The sequence below is a fragment of the Astyanax mexicanus genome, chromosome 25 (assembly GCF_023375975.1).
Source record: "Astyanax mexicanus isolate ESR-SI-001 chromosome 25, AstMex3_surface, whole genome shotgun sequence".
Classification (NCBI taxonomy): Eukaryota; Metazoa; Chordata; class Actinopteri; order Characiformes; family Acestrorhamphidae; genus Astyanax; species Astyanax mexicanus.
In genome coordinates this window covers 26,688,897-26,710,411 of record NC_064432.1, presented here as the reverse complement: position 1 = coordinate 26,710,411, position 21,515 = coordinate 26,688,897, and the positions used below count along the sequence as shown (strand labels likewise).

Here is a 21,515-nt window from a genome sequence, read left to right as displayed (position 1 = left end):
AATCAACACAACTACAGTAAAAATAAGATTTAACACCTGGATATAACCTCATACTGGGGTTCAAAATCAGCTGATGACTGCTAAAATAGGGAAAATGCAAACATAAGCGAAGAAATTGACGGTGGCTGGCCGACGGACTGCCACTATTGCAGGCAATTCGTCAAAATGACCATCTCTTAAAGTCTTTCAATTGGGTGAAATGTCTTTGAGTACATCGTAGAGGCATGACTAGCAGTCAACCATCTCTCACCAGGAGGTAAACTATCCAATAGTAGCCTCTAATAAGAGCCTTTTTATAGAGTAGTGAAGGAAGTACTTTTACAAATAAGGCCTAAGGAAGTGTTGCAATCTCTCAATCTCTCTCTTAGTCCAGCGATTCGCCTCCTCTCAAAGTCTTTCAAATGGGCGAAATGTCTTTGGGTACATTGTAGAGCCATGATTAAGAGTCCATGATCTCTCACAAGGAGGTAAACTATCCAATAGTAGCCTCTAAGAGCCTTTGTATAGAGCAGTAAGAGAAGTACTTTTACAAAAAACACCAAAGGAAGTGTTGCAATCTCTCAATCTGTTTTAGTCCACCGATTCGCCTCCTCTCAAAGTCTTTCAATTGGGCGAAATGTCTTTGGGTACATCGTAGAGCCTTGACTAGCAGTCAACGTTAATGACCTCTCACCAGGAAGTACACTACCCAATAAGAGCCTTAGATAGCCTTTTAAAGGGCAGTAAGGAAAGTCATTTCACAAATAAGGCCAAAGAAAGTGTTTCAATCTCTCACTCTCTCTCTTAGTCCAGCGATTTGCCTCCTCTCAAAGTCTTTCAGATGGGCGAAATATCTTTGGGTACATTGTAGAGCCTTGACTAAGAGTCCAGGATCTCTTACCAGGAGGTACACTACCCAATAGTAGCCTCTGAGGACCTTTTTGTAGGGCAGTAAGGGAAGTTCTTTCCTTAGATGGCGAACAATTAGTCGAAACAAAAATACAGCCTTAAGAATTTGCCTGGTTTCATGGTCACTGTTGGATAAAAACTTAGTTTCCTCCAAACTATCCAAATGATTTTGCAGCATTTCTCCATAGCGTTTGCTTGCCCGTGTTCCTGTGGGTGAATATTAGGTGGTACTTTGAGTTTTTAGTTTGATTTTAGGTTGGTATAAAATGTTTGAGAATCACTGATTGGAATAATACACTTATTCATTGTCATTTTTCCTCTCAGGGAGACGTGGCGTACGTTCCTCAGCAGGCCTGGATTCAGAATGCCACTCTGAAGGACAACATCCTGTTCGGTTCTGATCCGGACGAGCGGAGGTTCAACAGGGTGGTGGAGGCCTGTGCCCTGAAGCCGGACCTGGAGCTGCTTCCTGGAGGAGTTCAGACTGAAATTGGAGAGAAAGTAAGATTAAATCCTGTTATAATACTCTACTGCCTCAGTCCACATGCTTCTCTCACTTCTTAATCACTCAGCTTGCCCAGAAATGCGTGTTCATTAGTAGTAAAAATTCCAGGTCATTCTGCTTCAGCATCAGCAGCCGGAGTCCGAGAGAGCACTAATAACTTCCGTTGTATGGTTGGATGTATGGTTGGATGTATGGTTGGATGTATGGTTGGATGTATGGTTGGATGTATGGTTGGATGAATGGGTGGATGGATGGATTCACCCTGTTAAATTATGATTAAGTGAGATAAAATGAGATGAAATTGAGATGTCCCGAGATGATGGTGATGATGGTGATGGTGATGGTGATGATGATGATGATGATGATGGTGATGGTGATGATGATGGTGATGATGATGATGATGATGATGATGATGATGGTGATGGTGATGATGATGATGATGATGATGATGGTGATGGTGATGGTGATGATGGTGATGATGATGATGAGGATGATGGTGTATCTGCAGGGTATTAATCTGAGTGGATGGTGATTGTGGTGATGGTGATGGTGATGATGATGATGGTGATGATGTTGGTGATGATGATGATGATGATGATGGTGATGATGATGGTGATGATGATGATGTTGGTGATGATGATGATGATGATGATGGTGATGATGATGGTGATGATGGTGATGATGATGATGATGATGGTGATGATGATGATGATGATGATGATGGTGATGATGATGATGATGATGATGATGATGGTGATGATGATGATGATGATGATGATGATGATGATGGTGATGGTGATGATGATGATGATGATGATGATGATGGTGATGGTGATGGTGATGGTGATGGTGATGGTGATGATGGTGATGATGATGATGAGGATGATGGTGTATCTGCAGGGTATTAATCTGAGTGGATGGTGATTGTGGTGATGGTGATGGTGATGATGATGATGGTGATGATGTTGGTGATGATGATGATGATGATGGTGATGATGATGGTGATGATGATGATGTTGGTGATGATGATGATGATGATGATGGTGATGATGATGGTGATGATGGTGATGATGATGATGTTGGTGATGATGGTGATGATGGTGATGATGATGATGATGATGGTGATGATGATGATGATGATGATGATGGTGATGGTGATGGTGATGGTGATGGTGATGATGATGGTGAAGGTGATGATGATGATGATGGTGAAGGTGATGATGATGTTGGTGATGATGATGGTGATGATGGTGATGATGGTGTCTCTGCAGGGTATTAATCTGAGTGGGGGTCAGAAGCAGAGGGTGAGTTTGGCGCGAGCAGCGTTCAGTTCTGCAGATATTTACCTGCTGGACGACCCGCTGTCTGCTGTTGATTCTCATGTGGGGAAACACCTGTTTGAGAAGGTGATCGGACCCAGAGGTCTCCTGAAGGACAAGGTGAGATCATCTCTTCATCATTTAAATTATTTATTATTAACGTGTCTTAAATAACCAGAGTGAAATTAAAGGTTGATAGATTATTATTCTATACTCTGTATATCTGTAAGCTGGGAGGAGGTACTGGGAGTAATGGGTCATGGTCAGGCTTTGTGTTGCAGATAAATATATAAGTAAATATATTATTATATTAATGATGTTATATAATAGATAATTGGCTTCATTCAGTATGAAACCTATTCAGCGTCTGTTCCGCTCTCTGATTGGCTCTCAGACTCGTATTCTGGTGACTCACGGGATCAGCTTCCTGCCGTATGTAGATGAGATCGTGGTGTTGGTGGACGGCGTGGTGTCGGAGGTGGGCTCCTACAGCAGTCTGAGGGCCAGTAAGGGGGCGTTCTCCGAGTTCCTGGATACTTATGCTAAAGAGGAGAGTAACCGCTCTGATTCCAGGAAGGGTACGTGTATAACTCCATACGCCCAACAGCCAATAGAATAAGACCTTCATTTGAATAATTCTGATTTTAGGAGAAAACATGAAAGATCAGATGTTCCAGTACTTTTAAAATGTATTTTATATATCATCACTGTCCAATGAAAAAGAGGTAACACTCTAAAATAAGACTACCTTTATAAAGGAGTTTATTAATGTTTATAAAGAAGTTTATTAATGGTTATTAATTGAGTTGCAAATACTTTAAAACCTATTAATAAGCAGTTAATTAATATATAACACATGAAAAGAAATTTCAACAGTGAGCTGTAAATGAGCAAAGTAGTGATTCTACACTTATTTATACTGTCAAACCTCTTTTATCTTTCCCACCAACTGTCCCTTATATTGTGCCAAAATTTCCTGATAAACGGACCAATAGAATTTCGTCAAATTGACCTAAAAAAAACTCTTTTTACATTGACTTTCCATTGAAAGTAAAGAAGGTTTTTTTCTCTCTCCTGTAAAGTTGATGTTTTGGAGATAAGTGTTTTTCATTGGACAGCGACGATATACTCTACCTCACTCTTTCTAACCTTGCTCAACCTCGAATTTTCTCACTCTACCTCACTCTTTACTCCTTACTCTTCCTCAGTCTACCACACTTAACGTCACTCTGCATCCCTCTTTCTCCCCCTTTAACTCACTCTAACTCTAATCTCATTCTACATCACTATATCTCACTCTGTCACTCTACTTTACTCTATCTCATTCTTTATTCTTTACTTTACCTGGTATTTTCCTAGCTTTTGCCATTCTACATCACTCTATCTCACTCTACCTCACTTTAACTTGCTCTACCTCACTCTTTCTCCCTTTATCTCACTCTATCTCACTCTACCTCATTGATCTCTATCTCAGACTCGGGTTCAGACGCTGATCAGGTGGAGGCGGTTCCGGAGGTTCTGGACCCTCAGGCCGACAGCCCCCCGGAGGACGTGGTCTCGGTTACGCTAAAGAGAGAGAACAGCCTACGCCACAGCCAGCGCCACGCCCAGCGCAACGGCAGGTACAAGCCCCGCCCACACCTGTACCTGCACAGCACCTGCACAGCCTCCATACATTTATATTGCATTATCTTGTTAGAATAAGAGCATTAAGTCATAGTGAACATGATTAAGCTAAGTCTTAAGTAATAATTGTTGTCGCAACAATAGTCATGGGAATGAGATAATGAAGTAATTCCCATGATTTTCGTGAGTTATATTTGTTCTCCATGGTTCTCTCTGTAGAGGTTGTCCATGGGAATCTTCATTGGGATTTTCCATGGTATTCTCAGAGTTTTTTATGGGATTCTCCATTGGGTTCTCCTTAAGGTTCTCCAGGACCAGATTTGGGAATCACTGCTATAACATTATCCTGTTCTCTTTCTGATTAAGTGTGAAAGTGAGGAGGAACAGCTCCTCCAGAAGCAGGAAGGAATCGGACGAGGCGAAGAAAGGCCAGAGACTGATTGAGAAGGAGGCCATGGAGACTGGAAAGGTATGATATGGTGGAAAACTTCTAAAATTCCACAAAAATAGCAGATAAAAGGTTCTTTCAAAAGAAAAAAAACTATATTAATCACCTGTTCTTCATTATTTATCATTAGCTGCTCGTGTATAAAGACATGTTTGTTTGGTTTAGTTCTTTGCGAAGTATTGCCAACTTTTACTGTTGTATACAGATTAGTTAGAAACCTATAGAAACTAACTACTCTAAACTCTTTGATCTCCACCAGGTGAAGTTCTCGGTGTACCTGCAGTACCTGAGGGCTATGGGTTGGGTTTACGCCACCTCGTTCGTCGTGGTTTACTTCATCCAGAATGTGGCTTTCATTGGTCAGAACCTGTGGCTCAGCGATTGGACGAACGACGCTGTTGAATATCCCAATGGAAGCACCTACCCCGCCCACATTAGAGATATGAGAATTGGTGTTTTTGGAGCTCTTGGAGTTGCACAAGGTAAAAACTTTATATATTACAAAGATTTCTGCTTTCTTTAGACTTTCAGGAGTGAAATACACTCTTGTGAACACCTTAGCAACCACCTTATCAACTCGACCGCCCTTATAAACACTCCAATCACCAAAAAAAAGAATCCATCCATCTGTTTTCTATGAATCAGCTGTAAGAGTTTGGTGTCGGGTATAATGTATGCTTTTAAGAGCTGTTTGGCTCCTCCCTTATTGTGACATCACAAAAGTTAACCTGTAGAGAACCAACCTGGCTCCACCCACTAGATCAGTTGAAGAAACATTCTTTTTACTATTTCGGTCTGCTGATTGAGAACCTCAGCAGACTTCTTTTGAGGGAGGGATGTGTACCTACTGTCTGTGGTGAGTCAGCATATGAGGGAGATGTATTGTAAGTACTTTTACCATTTAGCACAAGCTAACGCTAACGTAAGAAAGATAAACACACAGCTTAAACATGGGGCGTGGCCAGCGGCAGCTTTTATTTGCATAAAAGTTAAACAGATATTTTTATCGTTATTTGAGAGTGTTTTTGTAGAAAGAACTTCTTGAACAAAATATGTTTTGTAGAGCCCATAGAACGATATATCAGTACCTTAGCAACCACCTGAAAAACCATAGCATTAACGCCTGTAATACCTTTTTTTTTTAAGTATAAATGTTACAAGGGGGCGTTTCCCAAAAAGTTCTTAGCACTAAGATGGTTCTCTACATATTTAGATGTTTTTAATGCTAAGATGCTTTTGCGAAACTGCTGTGATTGGACAGTCTGTATTTGGGGGTGGGGTTTAAATCAATGTTAAATCAAATGTAACAAACACATGATCTTTGTTTCAGACTTGGTTCAATCCTCTAGAATTTCAGAAGTAAAAACGCTCCCATAATGATGATGTTCCTGATTGCTATCTATTCATTAACTCACGCAGAAACACTCGAATATCAAAATTAGGCGAATTTATCTTCCCATGTTCAGTTATTAAATCTTCTTTAAAGCCAGTTTGGCTCCAATTGGTCCTGATTCTGATTGTAGAGTAGGAACCCATGGAGGATCAGTCCTGCTGGTCTTGTGAAAAGTGCCGTCAGATTGGCTGGTTGCGGCGTTTTCACGTTTTCACGTCTGGTGCACTCCAGTATGACATCAGTCTTCTATCTGGAATAGTTTCACCGGATGGTAATTTCTTTCTTTGATATGTAAATGTTAAGAGCTTCTTCACATGGCTGAGAGACACTGGAAGGAAGATGGGAAAGAAAAAGAATAGCATTTTTTCAAGCACTTCGGAACAACAGATAATAAAGGTGGAAAGTAACAAAGAGACGTCTCTCTCTCTCTCTCTCTCTCTATATATATATATAAATATATATATATAACAAAAAATATATATAACAAAAAAGATGCAGAACTTTCAGACCTCAAATAATGCAAAGAAAACAAGTTCATATTCATAAAGTTTTAAGAGTTCAGAAATAATCAATATTTGGTGGAATAATCCTGGTTTTTAATCACAGTTTTTTTTCATGCATCTTGGCATCATGTTCTCCTCCACCAGTCTTACACACTGCTTTTGGATAATTTCTGGAGTATATAAACAGTGGCATAAAAAGGTATTTGCCCCCAACAGATTTCTATAGTTTCTTTAGGAGCGAACACTTCTTTTAGATTGTTTTTTTCCTGTATTAAATGAAATCTGTAAGGGGACAAATACTGACCTCACTATATATATCTCCATAGTGTACAGCTCTGGAAAAAAATAAGAGAGCATTTAAAAAATGATGAGTTTCTTTGATTTTACCAAATATAAAACCTCTGGAATATAATCAAGAGGAAGATGGATGATCACAAACCATCAAACCACCAAACTGAACTGCTTGAATTTTTACACCAGGAGTAAAGCAGCATAAAGTTATCCAAAAGCAGTGTGTAAGACTGGTGGAGGAGAACATGATGCAAGATGCATGAAATTAAAACTGTGATTAAAAACCAACCAGGATTATTCCACCAAATATTGATTATTTCTGAACTCTTAAAACTTTATGAATATGAACTTGTTTTCTTTGTATTATTTGAGGTCTGAAAGTTCTGCATCTTTTTTGTTATTTCAGTCATTTCTCATTTTCTGTAAATAAATGCTCTAAATGAGAATATTTTTATGTGGAATTTGGGAGAAATGTTGTCTGTAGTTTATAGAATAAAACAACAATGTTCATTTTACTCAAACATAAACCTATAAATAGCAAAATCAGAGAAACTGATTCAGAAACTGAAATGATCTCTTCATTTTTTACAGAGCTGTACATATATATATATATATGCATAGCTAATATAAGACGCTCCTTTTTGATGTTGGATCTCAGACACACAAAAATGACCCCACTTCAGTTTAGTCTTAAAAACTAAAGAGTTTTTAGATTCACTTCAGTCCATTTTTAATGAGCTTTGGCCCAAAGAAGCATTTCTTTAGACATGCGTTTTTTTTATATTCAAACATAAAACACATATATGAAGTTGAAAGTAAGATATATTACTATTTCATGAAAACTACAGGGCTTGCGCAATGAAACTGAAACACCTGGTTTTAGAGCACGATAATTGATTGTGGTGACGGACAGTTCTGGTGGAAACAGGAGAGTTGAGGTGCACATTGAATTCTGCGTGATTTGATCAGCCGTGGTTTTATGTTTTTTGGATACAATCCGGGTTAGCACCCGAACATCCCTTTCAGACAGCTTCCTCTTACAGCGTCCACAGTTAATCCTGTTGGATGTGGTTGGTGCTTCTTGGTGGTATGCTGACGTTACCCTGGATACCGTGGCTCTTGATGCATCACAAAGACTTGCTGTCTTGGTCACAGATGCTCCAGCAAGACGTGCACCAACAATTTGTCCTCTTTTGAACTCTGGTATGTCTCCCATAATGTTGTGTTCATTGTAATATTTAGAGCAGAACTGTGCTCTTACCCTGCTAATTGAACCTTCACTCTCTGCTCTTACTGGTGCAATGTGCAATTAATGAAGATTGAACACCAGGCTGCTCCAATTTAGACATGAAACCTAAAATCCCACACTAAAATGACGACAGGTGTTTCAGTTTCATTGTTCAAGCAGCAGAACATCTATAAAAAGTTTGGGACGGTTTTCCATTTAGCTTTGGCATGATGTTTCTCCAGTTTCAGAACGTTTTTATAAGGAAGATTAGAGAAGTAAGGGTAGTAATTCTACAATTCTACAATTCTTTTTGTGGCAAAACTCAGCTTGCCGACATTTGTTGGTGCATCTATTCTGCTTTTTGATGGTCTAAAGTTCTTGGAAAATATCACAAGAAATGAAAAATAAAAATGGCGAGACTCTAAAATGACTTGCCGCCTGCCGGAGTGCAACCTGAGCACGAGATAATAATGACTTTCACATCCAATGTAGCACTCTGCACGACCGCCAGCCATTCACTGTGTAATGTTTCCTGAAAAACCATGGAAACGACACCATATGGGTCAGTTTTAAAGTTCTCAGATGGAGATTTCTCCTAATATTTGACTATAAGTCATTTTAATGGAGGTTTTCCATTAAAAACTAAAATACTGTACAATATATTCTGTATCTAAGCATTGGAACAGTTTCTCTTTCATCGTTTCTTCTGAAATTAAGCTTAAGCTGGTGAAAAAATATATAAATATACTTAATTGTACTTAAAACATATTGAAAAATGTCAGATTTATGTGCTTACTTAAAATATATAAAAAATACATTAATATGATGCTTTCTTCAAATGTTTGAAAGTAAACTTTGATCATACTTTTTTAAATAAATAGACTACTATAAGTGGTCACTTTTAGTTCAGTGTAATTCAATATACTTCTAAAATACTTATTTCCAAATATACTTTTGTACATTTTGAAAAATGTTATAAAAAAAACAACTGTTACAGTAGTTCACTTAAAGTACAATTTATCATGTGTATCACTGTTTTATCACAATTTTTTTTGTTGAGGAAGATGCACAAGGCCAGTGCTTTAATCAGCGATAAAATAAGTGAAATCAGTTTTGGAGAGTTCAGTCACCTGATTTAGTGTTTTATCGATTTTGCTCAGTGCTCCTGCCTTAGTGCTGGAGACATTTGGAAATCTTACTGTAAATAAAGGGAAGCGCAGTTTTTCAGGAGAGAAATCTTAAAACCTGTTCATTATAGTGTCTCTAAAAATGATCCCTATAATACAGTGTGCCTTATATATTTTATATATTTTATATATTTTTTTTATATTTTTTTTAGTTGAGAAAGTCAAGTCCAGTCTTTCTAAGGACTCTAAGAAGGCGAAGACTAACAGCTGCTTCAATCAGCGACAAAATAAGTCAAATCAGTCGTGGAGAGTTCAAACACTTGATTTAGCATTTTAGCAATTTTGTGTAAAAATGCAAGGAAAGCCCTAAAATGCACCATTGATTGATTATTTTTGGTCGCAGCTCAATTGCAATCAGCAGTACGCATCATCATCACGACTTAAAACAAGGGAAACCCAACCCTAACGAATGCTAATGGAGCCCCATTAGCCTTCCATCCACAACCCTTATCGATTTCTCAATAGATCTGTTTACTCTGGTCGTTATGGAGGTGGTTGATCTGATCTTCACGCTGTTCCTCAGGTTTCCTGGTGTTTGTAGGAACTCTGCTGCTGGCTGATGGAGCTATCCACGCCTCCAGAACCCTCCACTCTCGCCTGCTGTCCAACATCCTGCGGGTTCCCATGCTGTTCTTCGACACCACGCCGTCCGGAAGAGTCGTCAACCGATTCGCCAAGGTACAGAAAAATTAACTCTTATTATTTCTACATAAAAATTATTATAGACAATTGAAAATATTAGCAATTGAAACCACAACCCTGTGATTAGTAACCCAGTTCTCCAACCACAACAGATCCTCCAACCTCCAGTTAAATTCGCTTCTACAGCTAAAGAACTTCTTCAGACTCTGGGATGTGATTTCCTTATATTTTTATATTTTATATGTGGCTATTCCCTCGTTAGTACAGTCCTACCAATCAATAAATAGCTTTAATTCTAATGCTCCTTTAAAACTATCCCATCCCAACTATAGATCTGATTTTTTTAAATCTGAAAAAGCAAGAATCTATATTTTTTATCTCAAGATTTTTTTCAATCTGAAAGTTCAAAGTTCAAAATATCAAAGTTTATGGATCTGAATTTTAAAAAATCTAAAAATGTATGGATCTGAATTTTTTGAATCTGAAAATATATGTATCTGAACTTTTTAAAACTTAAATCGTTTTTAAATCGTTTATTGGTCTGATTTTTTTTTTAATCTAAAGAAAGGTATTGGTCTGATTTTTTTCGGAAATGTTTAAAACTGAAACTGTATGCATCTGAACTGTTTTGATCTGAAAACCTAAATTTGTTTTAGTTTTTGTATATTTGTATGCATCTAAATGTCAAGAAAATGCATCTGAAAGTTGGATCTGAATATTTTAACCTTAAAAGGTATTTTTACTATATTATTTTTAGCAGCTGTAAACAGTTAATGCATGGATGATGTAGAGTTCTACAGCTTTCTGCTAATGCTAAAATAAATATAATCTGTGCAAAACCTTGTGTTATTAGTCAGAAATAGCATGCAAGAGGTTCTTATAGTATTTTCCTGGCTGTTTTAGCGTGTAATTGTCTCCTGTAATAATAATGATGATTCTGAGGTTATATGTCTGTGCTGGAACAGTGTTCTCTGGTGTTATATTTGCTGTGTGAGGGATATATTGTGATTATAGTGAGTGTTATCAGTAAATTGGCTCTGCATGTCAGCAGTGAGAGGAGATCTGCAGGAATAATGATGATGGTGTGAATATGGAGCTCCAGTCTTTCAGATTATCAGATATATTTAAAATATATGTTCTTCTCCTCCTGCAGGATATGTTTACTGTGGACGAGATGATCCCCATGTCCTTCCGCTCGTGGGTTCTGTGTCTGCTGGGGGTTCTGGGGACGCTGTTCGTCATCTGCCTGGCCACGCCCATCTTTACCGCCATCATCGTGCCGCTCGCCGTGGTCTACTACTTTGTTCAGGTAATCTGGTTAAGCTTTATTTAACGTATATATTTTTATATAAATATCGCAATATATAGTTTTGCAATACTGTATCGATTTTCAAAAACACAGTATTGATTTTTAACTCGCAGATTACATATAAATATTGGTGTCAGAAGTGGTTGGTTTGTGTAGTGCTGTTCTAGTCATTCATTTACCTCAGTAGTGCTATTCTAATCATATATCTACCACAGGAGTGCTATTCTTATCATACATTTACCTCAGTATTGCTAATCTAATCATACATTTACTTTAGCAGTGCTATTCTAATAATACCTTTACCTCAGCAGTGTTATTCTAATTATACATTTACCTCAACAGTGTTATTCTAACTATACATTTACCTTAGCAGTGCTATTCTAATCATACATTTACCTCAGTAGCACTGTTCTAATAACACATCTACCTCAGTAGCACTGTTATAGTCATACATTTAGACCAATAGTGCTATTATGGCCATAAATGTACCTCAGCAGTGCTATTCTAATAACACATCTACCTCAGTAGCACTGTTATACTCATACATTTACCTCAGTAGTGCTATTCTAATAATTCTAATAATGTAATCATAAATGTACCTCAATATTGCTATTCTAGTCATACATTTACTTTAGCAGTGCTATTTTTAGCATACATTTACCTCAGTAGTGCTATTCTGATTATAAATTTACCTTAGCAATGCTATCCTAATAAAACATCTAACTTAGTAGCACTATTATAGTCATACATTTACCTCAGTAGTGCTATTCTAATCATACTAATTGTACATTTTCCTCAGTAGTGCTCTTCTAATAAAACATCTACCTCTGTAGCAATATTATAGTCATACAGTTTCCTTAGTACTGCTGTTCTAATCATACATTTACCTCAGCAGTGCTGTTCTAATCATTAATAAACCCGTTCTTTATGTTGTTTACTGTGTTTTAGAGGTTTTACGTGGCCACATCCAGACAGCTGAGGCGTCTGGACTCGGTGTCTCGCTCGCCCATCTACTCTCACTTCGGCGAGACGGTCTCGGGTCTGTCGGTTATTCGCGCCTACGGACATCAGGAGCGCTTCCTGCAGCGCAACAGAACCACCATCGACGAGAACCTGAAGAGCGTCTACCCCTGGATCGTCTCCAACAGGTATAAAACCGAGTTTTACTCAGGTTTTCCCCATTTACTCCACTCTTCTCCATTAACAGAGTGACGTCTGTGAGCTGCTGTCGTATTTATATATCTATTATATATGTTCGAAACGTGATCTCAGAGCTAATAGAACATAGCAACACACAAACACGAGTCACGCTTATGTTTTACAGTATATTTACTGTTGATAAAACAGTAATGAGACTCATTTACAGAACCGGCGGTGCATGATGCACGATGCATCTCCACTAATATAAACAAAAACAATATATTTCACTATATAAAAACACTATATTTGAACACTACATTTTCACTTCAGTTACAGCTGTTCTAGTCATTAATCAATTAATTATTTACCTCAGCAGTGCTATTTTATTCACATTAAACATAGATTTACCTCACTAGTCCTATTCTAATCGTGAATGTACCTCAGCAGTGCTATCACTTTTCCAATCCTAAAGTTTTCTTTAGCAGTGCTACTATAACAATAGATTTACCTCAGTAGTGCCATTCTAATCATCCTAGTCGTACATTTACCTCAGCTGTGTTATTTCTATCATGAATGTGCCTCAGCAGTGCTATCACTTTTCCAATCCTAAAGTTTTCTTTAGCAGTGCTACTATAACAATAGATTTACCTCAGTAGGGCTATTCTAATCGTCCTATTGCAGCTACCAGGACGTTTCTCAGCAGAGGAAACTGACTCCATGTTGTTGGTTATCTTGCAGGTGGCTGGCCATCCGGTTGGAGTTTCTGGGTAATCTGGTGGTGTTTTTCTCAGCGCTGTTCGCCGTAATATCTCGAGATAGCTTGGACAGCGGCCTGGTTGGACTCTCCATCTCCTACGCTTTAAACGTAAGACCACGCCCCTTTAAATATGTCACTATGAATTAGTGACGTTTAGGGCGTTTAGGTTAGTGTGTCTTTGCTGTCGTAACGACGGGAAAAGTACACCTTGCGTATCTGTACTAATTCTCTTAACCTTAATTAATCATGGGTGTTTTTATTTTAGGTGTAACTAAAATAAATAAACCAATCAGAGTGTCTCTTGCTCATCATTCTCTTTAAGAGTAGATCAGGTGAGCTCTGTCTTTGGTGGATTGCTATTGTAACGGTGCAGCTACCTGGACGTGTTCAACAAACTCTTCTCAGCAGAGGAAACTGAGCTGCTGGTTGATGCTGTGAAGGAGCTCCAGCAGCTCATTTACGGGAACAGCAATGTTATTTTATTTACTATTCTGTTTATTGTTGATGTAAAAGTTGGGTTTGTGCTGCTGTGTTGCCGAGATAGCAATGAACGTCTGACTGTTGGCGTCTGTCTAGGTTGTATTCAGTCAGTGGAGCTCCTGATAAACGCAAACCCTGTATGTATATATTTGAAGATGAAAGTATAGCAGGTATCTTGAGTATATGTGAAAGCTGTGGTGATGTGTTGTGGGTTTATCAGGTGACTCAGACTCTGAACTGGTTGGTGAGGATGACCTCAGAGCTGGAGACCAACATCGTGGCGGTGGAGAGAGTCAGTGAGTACACCGAGATCCAGAACGAGGTTCGTATTTTACACTGAGCGTGCTCTCCACAATCAGTTTTCTAGTATCTACTATGAATTATTCAGTTTTCACCATGAATTATTACAAAAAATACTAAATATTCTTCAACTACTAGGAATTAATCAGCTTCTAGTAATCACTTAGTAACGACTGTGAAACATTCAATATCCACTATAAATGATTCAGTATGTACTGTAAATGAATCAGTACCCACTATGAATTATTTAGTATCTACTATGAATTTGGCAGTATCCACTATGAATAATTTACTTCTGACTAAGATCTATCTATCTATCTATCTATCTATCTATCTATCTATCTATCTATCTATCTATCTATCTATCTATCTATCTATCTATCTATCTATCTATCTAAAGATCTATCTATCTATCTATCTGTCTGTCTGTCTGTCTGTCTGTCTGTCTGTCTGTCTGTCTGTCTGTCTACCTATTCCTACTCATTATATGAGGCGTGGTGATGAAGTAGTGTTAGTGTAAAATACGTATTTAATTGATTTGTGTTCTTTAATCCCTCGTTTTCTTCTCCGGTTCTCTCTTCAGGCTGATTGGATAACGAGCAGGCGTCCTCCTGCTGATTGGCCGTCTGAAGGGAAGGTGCGGTTTGAGGACTATAAGGTCCGGTATCGTCCGGAGCTGGATCTGGTTCTGCACGGGGTGACGTGTGATATCGACAGTACGGAGAAGGTACTGTGCAGTACCGGTTACACCGCGCTAACGCTCCGGCGGAGGCTCTTAATTAGGAGGCTCTCGCGGTGAGAGAGCACCTTCGTGCTGCTTTTAATCAGACGCAGAAATGAGAGGAGGAGGAGGAAGAGCGAGGGATTACTGTCGTTCACCACAAACCAATAACAAGCTCCGGTTTCATCCAGCTGTCTGATAAAACCAGGGCAAGTGATGTCGTCCTCCAGGACAGCGAGGGTGCACGACTGAAGCCTCCTTCAGATCATCAGAGAGCTTTATAGATCATAAACAGCTTTATAGAGGATCACCGACTATAAAGTCCCGGGAAATAATCATGTGCATTTTAGAAAACCAATTATCGGATTACGGATTAGAATTTAAGAAACTCATAATCATATTCAATATTTTATATCACTAATAAAATCTGGTAAAAAAACAGTTTATAGCGTTCAGTTTGTTATGGCTACTGCGCCTGCGCAGATCTCCGCATCGATTGAGGGCGGGGCTTTCCCACCAGAACCCTGATTGGCTGATTGGCTGTTTTTTGTCCTGGAACGGGCGCCACGATTAGCGCTGCGAGAAATCTGAGTCATACATCTCTTATTAATTACGTCTCTGACCATAGCAACCACCTAGCAACACCATAGCAGCCACCTGGAATGCCGTAGTGACCAGTGGAAACCACTTAGTTTCAATTAGCTTCAGAAAAAGCCCTTTTCTATTTTGATAGAAAATCAATTCATGCATTTGTTCTTCATCACTGATCATCTCGTCTAAGTGTAAAAACTTTTTATCGACTTTTAGACATTTTAAAAAAGTTTCAGCTTAGTTTTTTCTGCTTTTAAGCTGCTTTTAAGAAGCGTGAGAGAGCGTGATGTTCCGTATCGCTGCTTTAATCTGATAACACGCCTCTGCAGCAGCGTTTCAGAGGAGAACAGAGAAAACTGTCAGGATAAAAGGACAGCTGACAGTTTTGACATGAGATTCTCCATCTGGACGACAGTTTAATTCCTGCTCCTCCTTACATAACATCTCAGCTTCTACCTCACCTTCAGGAGTCCAGACAGGTGATTCCTGAGATATGAGGTTAATATCTCACACCTCCGCTGGATTTCCTCTGCGTTAAACTGAGAACTGATGTAGAGTCTACATTATATAACTGTTATTCAATTTAATCCCTGCTGAAATAAACCAGATTCTGCTGGATTAGATATTTAAAGCTGGTCTTTGATGGTAAAAGAGGTTGAAAAGGTGAAAACACACCTTCTAGTTAAAACATTAACCAGTCTGGTCATACTGCATTCAGAAATCCTTTCAAATTTAGAATGGCTGCCAAGCAAAAACTGCAAAATTAAAAAGTAAAGATACAAAAAAAGTAAAAAAAAAAAAAAAAAGGAAAATACATTGATATAAATATCTGGGAAAAACAACATCTTTCTGGCTGCAGGATGTCATGAAAATATCTGTAAAAAAAAAAAAAAATGATTATTTTCTGAAACTCCTGCTGCCATACAATTACAGTTTTTTACAGATATTTTCTGGACAATTTTGATTTTATACAGATATTTTTTAAACCTTTGCAACTAGAAAATAACTTATTTTTACAGATATTTAAAAGGAACCTCTGCTTTTAGAAATGTACTATTTTATAGATATTTCCTGAAACTCCTGATACAAGAAAATAACGTATTTTTCCACTTTTCTTCTGGAGTCCTTGCTGCCAGAAAAGGCTGTTTTTTACAGATATTTTCTGGAAACTTTGGTGACATTTACTATTTTTTGTACAAATATTTTTGGAAAAATGTTTTTAAAGATATTTTCTGAAACATCTGCTGCCAGAAATGTACTTTTGTATGTTTTACAAACATTTTTTTTTCTTTTTTTGCTTTATCTGACTCTTGTTATTCAGATTAATATTGTGTGGTTTCCAAAAAATATCTGTAAAAAAACATTGTAATTTTGTTAATTTTAAAGCAATTGAAGTTTTGTGCAGATATTTTCTGGAACCTCTGCTACCAGAGAATTACAGTTCTTTGTGAATATTTTCTAAAAAGCTGATATTTGTGTCAGAATTGTGATTTATGATGAACTCTTATTTTGCAGATTGGAATTGTGGGTAGAACTGGAGCAGGAAAGTCCAGCCTGACCAACTGTCTGTTCCGGATTATTGAAGCAGCCGATGGACGAATCCTGATAGACGGGGAGAACATCGCCAGCATGGGTCTCCACGACCTCAGGAGCAGACTCACCATCATTCCACAGGTTAACATGCAGAATATTATCATTTATATACTGTACAATTTTAATATTAAGTAATAAAATATAAATGAATGTGAATTTCTCCCTATATTAAGTCATTCATCTACTCACAGTAACTGTAAATTACTGTTTAAATGCAGATTTTTACACTGATGTGAACTGATACTAATTCCTGTCCCATGACTTTTGCCATATCTAGCAAGCAGCTAGTAAGACCTTAGCAACCAGCTAGCAAAACAACAGGAACCAACACCATTTATCATCTTAGCTTTAATTAAGAAACCATTTAGCAACACCACAGCTATTACAACCACCTGAGATACCACAGAGACCACCTATCAGCATCATAGCTACCAGTTAGAAACCACTTAGCAACTCCATAGCTACAGCAACCACCTGAGATACCATAGAGACCACCTATCAGCATCATAGCTACCAGTTAGAAACCACTTAGCAACTCCATAGCTACAGCAACCACCTGAGATACCATAGAGACCACCTATCAGCATCATAGCTACCAGTTAGAAACCACTTAGCAACTCCATAGCTACAGCAACCACCTGAGATACCATAGAGACCACCTATCAGCATCATAGCTACCAGTTAGAAACCACTTAGCAACTCCATAGCTACAGCAACCACCTGAGATAACATAGAGACCACCTATCAGCACCATAGCTACCAGTTAGAAACCACTTAGCAACTCCATAGCTACAGCAACCACCTGAGATACCATAGAGACCACCTATCAGCATCATAGCTACCAGTTAGAAACCACTTAGCAACTCCATAGCTACAGCAACCACCTGAGATACCATAGAGACCACCTATCAGCATCATAGCTACCAGTTAGAAACCACTTAGCAACTCCATAGCTACAGCAACCACCTGAGATACCATAGAGACCACCTATCAGCATCATAGCTACCAGTTAGAAACCACTTAGCAACTCCATAGCTACAGCAACCACCTGAGATAACATAGAGACCACCTATCAGCACCATAGCTACCAGTTAGAAACCACTTAGCAACTCCATAGCTACAGCAACCACCTGAGATACCATAGAGACCACCTATCAACACCATAGCTACCAGTTAGAAACCACTTAGCAACTCCATAGCTACAGCAACCACCTGAGATACCATAGAGATCACTTATCAGCACCGAAGGGACCACCTAATATACCACAGAGACCACCTTTCATCATCTTAGCTTCAATTTAGAAATCACTTAGCAACACCATAGCTATAGCAACCACCTGAGATACCATAAAGACCCCCTTTTAGCACCATAGCTATCAGATATCAACACCATAGTTATAGCAACCACCTAAGATACCATAAAGACCACCTATCAGCACTGTAGCAACCAGTTAGAAACCACATAGCAACACCATAGCAACCACCTTAGATAACCAGAAGCCTCCGGTCACGATCATTAACACTCCCCTGCTGCATCCACTGCCCAGTGTCTGTGGATATATTAGCTCCAACTTTAGTTAACCTCACTCACAAGATAACACCTTACAACTTATACAGGTCTGGACGTTCCCAAGTCGTCCTCTGCTGTAATGTCGACTTATTTTAACATAAGTCAGTTGGCATGTTAGTGTGTTTGCATGCTTTTAGACCATGCATGCTTTAACGCTAGATTCTGTACAATTATATTGAAATATTTTGATTTAAAAGAGGTAAATTGTATTAATTGTATTATATTTTTATTATATAACATATAAACAGGCACAGTGGCATTAACTAATAAAAATGCACTATAAAATCACTATAAATCTGTCTTTTCTCAGGATCCAGTGCTGTTCTCAGGATCTCTGCGGATGAATCTGGACCCGTTTGAGAGGTTCAGTGATGAGGACATCTGGAGGGTTCTGGAGTTAGCTCATCTGAAGGAGTATGTCGGGACTCTTCCTGCAGGACTTCAGCACGAGGTTTCGGAGGGAGGAGAAAATCTCAGGTAAAATCATCCAAAAAAAGTGTTAAAAAACAGAGTATGTTTAAACTCCTGAGACGTAAACTCTTGCATGGCATGCATTTTTTATTTCTCTTTGCTATTTGGGCTAATTAGCACCTGATTAGTGTAAAAAACGAACAGAAAAGTGATGTCCACATATGTGGACGTTAGTTTTATATTGCAATAAAACAATGAAGTCACAATTAGTATGATAATGTGCAAAACATTTATTTTGTGTCTGAACACAGTGCAAACAAACAAACAAGAGTAGAAACAACAATTGTTCCCCTTTGAGCAATATGGCTCATTTGAAGTGCTGCTTCACGTAACAAGATGTAACAAAGTAAAAAAAATATATATATATAAACATTTACTGTATTTACTCTTCATTTTAATTTCTGAACAAAAACATAGGACACCAGGCCTATGTAGAGCAAAATTTAGTGTTGTAGTCAAGACGACTGAGATACCATAGAGACCACTTATCAGCACCATAGCTACCAATTATAAACCAATTATCAACAACCAACAACATATCTCTAGCAACCACCTGAGATACCATGGAGACCACTTAGCAATTGCATAGTTTTAGAGCAAAATTTAGTGTTGTGGTCTCGACAACCCAAAATGTGATGTCCACACATGTGGACGCCAGGCCTTAGGAGGTTAAATTTTACATTCCTCTAAGACAGCATTGCACATCTCTGCTGGATTTTGAGTAATGTTCTAATACAGATTATGAGAAGAAACAAAGGCTAGCGCTTCTGGAGCAGTATTAGCACTAGCGTCTTCGGCCGTTCAGAGCTAAGTATATCGCACTATAGTCTGAATGTTTATTGTGTTACAACAAGATATGTGGGACGAACCGCTAGCTAATATTGCCCTGGCTTACCGGAACACTCAGGGTTTCTCAGTGCAGAGCGGTGGGGGGCACTTAACGGTTAGCCGCTAATGCTAATGCTGCTGCACCAAGTCTTAGTGTAAGTCTGTAAATCTAAGCTTACTGTAAATAAACGGAAGCACTTTACTCACCCAAATAAACAGGAGTTTTCAGGAGAGAAATCTGTGCAGATTAACATCCAGCACTCATTTAACTTTAAAATAAAATGTTTTTTTTTTATGAATTACAGTTTTGTTTGCTCAGCTTAGCGGCGAGATCTGCTGAATAAGAAGAGTCTACCTTACATTTAGCTAAAAATTCCCTATATTAATTGTACAATATATACACTTAAGCTTTTATTTTAATAATAACAGCTCTTAACCTGATAATGTGGGTAATAATGCATATTTTTGTGAATCGCTGGGCTTATTTATTTATTTGTGGGACCATGTCTTTGCCTGCGCCACCTATTGGAGACATTGCGTTTATTCACTGTGCCTATGGTTTGTATTTGGTTTGTAATCGCTACATCGTTGTTAGATTACCTGTATGTGACGGAGTAATACATGGAGAGCTTCGGTTACAGTGCATTACCAGCTGATAATGTCACTCATAAAACGCCTCTCAGCCAATCACATTGCAGGGTCACAACTAACTGTGGTATAATCTGATAATACGATACTTTCTGTTTTCTGTAGCTGTATCTGTTCTTAAACTCCACGTTTCGAGTTGTAAAATAGTGAGATAAGTTGTGTAAGATGCTGAGAGACGTTCTCTATCGTTATGTGACGTGTTCTGCTTCTCTGCATGGTTTTCTTACCCATGTTCTGTTAATTTTATCTCCACAGTGTTGGTCAGAGGCAGCTCCTGTGTTTGGCTCGGGCTCTTCTCCGTAAATCTAAGATCCTGATTCTGGACGAGGCCACGGCCGCCGTGGATCTGGAGACGGACGACCTGATCCAGACCACCATCCGCCGAGAGTTCTCCCACTGCACCGTGCTCACCATCGCCCACCGCATCAACACCATCCTGGATAGCTCACGGTGAGATCAGCTAACACAGAGTTACAGATCGACAGATCAAACGAGGAGAGAGGTCAGAGAAACAGACAATGCAGAAGATGAGTAGGATTTAGGTCTTTAGGACTTTGGCTGTATGTTTAGGGTCATCGTCTTGGCGGAAGGTCTCAGAAGGTCTTTTGCAACAGATCTCCAACAGGTTTTCTTTTTTCTAGGATTGTTCTGTATTTATTTATCTCCATCCATCTTCCATCCATCAACTCTGACCAGCTTCTCAAATCTGTCGCTGCTGAAGAAAAAAAGCGAAAAAAAGCTTATCCCCACAGCATGATGCTACCACCAGCATGTTTCACAGTGAGGATGAATGTTGTGTTCAGGGTGATGAGCAGTTTTCCCACATGTTTGCTGTGTTCCTACATGTGTACGTGTAGCTTCCATAAAGATCCATAAAGATTTGTGTAGTTTAAGACTTATAGTTCCATTTATTTCACCTTTATTTCACCAGGCTAGTCATTAAGCACAAGTTCTTATTTACAATAACGGCCTGGCAAGCAGCAGAAACCACTTGAGGAACGACATAAAGGCAACAAACAATCTAATAAACAGAAACATACAAAAAAACAATAATGTTAAAACAGTCAATTAATCGCA

The 21,515-nt window shown here is 38.6% G+C and overlaps 1 protein-coding gene and 1 long non-coding RNA gene across 2 annotated transcripts in view; one reads left to right on the top strand and one right to left on the bottom strand.

Annotated features, from left to right (window-relative positions):
* LOC103027747 (ATP-binding cassette sub-family C member 2) overlaps positions 1-21,515 on the top strand; it is a 52,467-nt gene that overhangs the window by 28,551 nt on the left and 2,401 nt on the right. Inside the window, exons 17-31 of the mRNA XM_049472093.1 lie at positions 1,213-1,389; positions 2,665-2,832; positions 3,107-3,290; positions 4,187-4,334; positions 4,705-4,807; positions 5,046-5,268; positions 9,912-10,066; positions 11,184-11,339; positions 12,288-12,487; positions 13,218-13,344; positions 13,937-14,038; positions 14,600-14,743; positions 16,844-17,002; positions 18,802-18,968; positions 20,694-20,888. Of these exons, the coding sequence (XP_049328050.1) occupies positions 1,213-1,389; positions 2,665-2,832; positions 3,107-3,290; positions 4,187-4,334; positions 4,705-4,807; positions 5,046-5,268; positions 9,912-10,066; positions 11,184-11,339; positions 12,288-12,487; positions 13,218-13,344; positions 13,937-14,038; positions 14,600-14,743; positions 16,844-17,002; positions 18,802-18,968; positions 20,694-20,888 (2,408 nt within the window). The remainder of the gene's footprint in view (positions 1-1,212; positions 1,390-2,664; positions 2,833-3,106; positions 3,291-4,186; positions 4,335-4,704; positions 4,808-5,045; positions 5,269-9,911; positions 10,067-11,183; positions 11,340-12,287; positions 12,488-13,217; positions 13,345-13,936; positions 14,039-14,599; positions 14,744-16,843; positions 17,003-18,801; positions 18,969-20,693; positions 20,889-21,515) is intronic.
* Positions 17,240-17,763, bottom strand: LOC125787633 (uncharacterized). The gene is made up of 3 exons (XR_007429451.1): positions 17,724-17,763; positions 17,560-17,641; positions 17,240-17,313 (listed from the first exon to the last, which is right to left on the bottom strand). It is a non-coding gene; the product is annotated as an uncharacterized LOC125787633 (long non-coding RNA).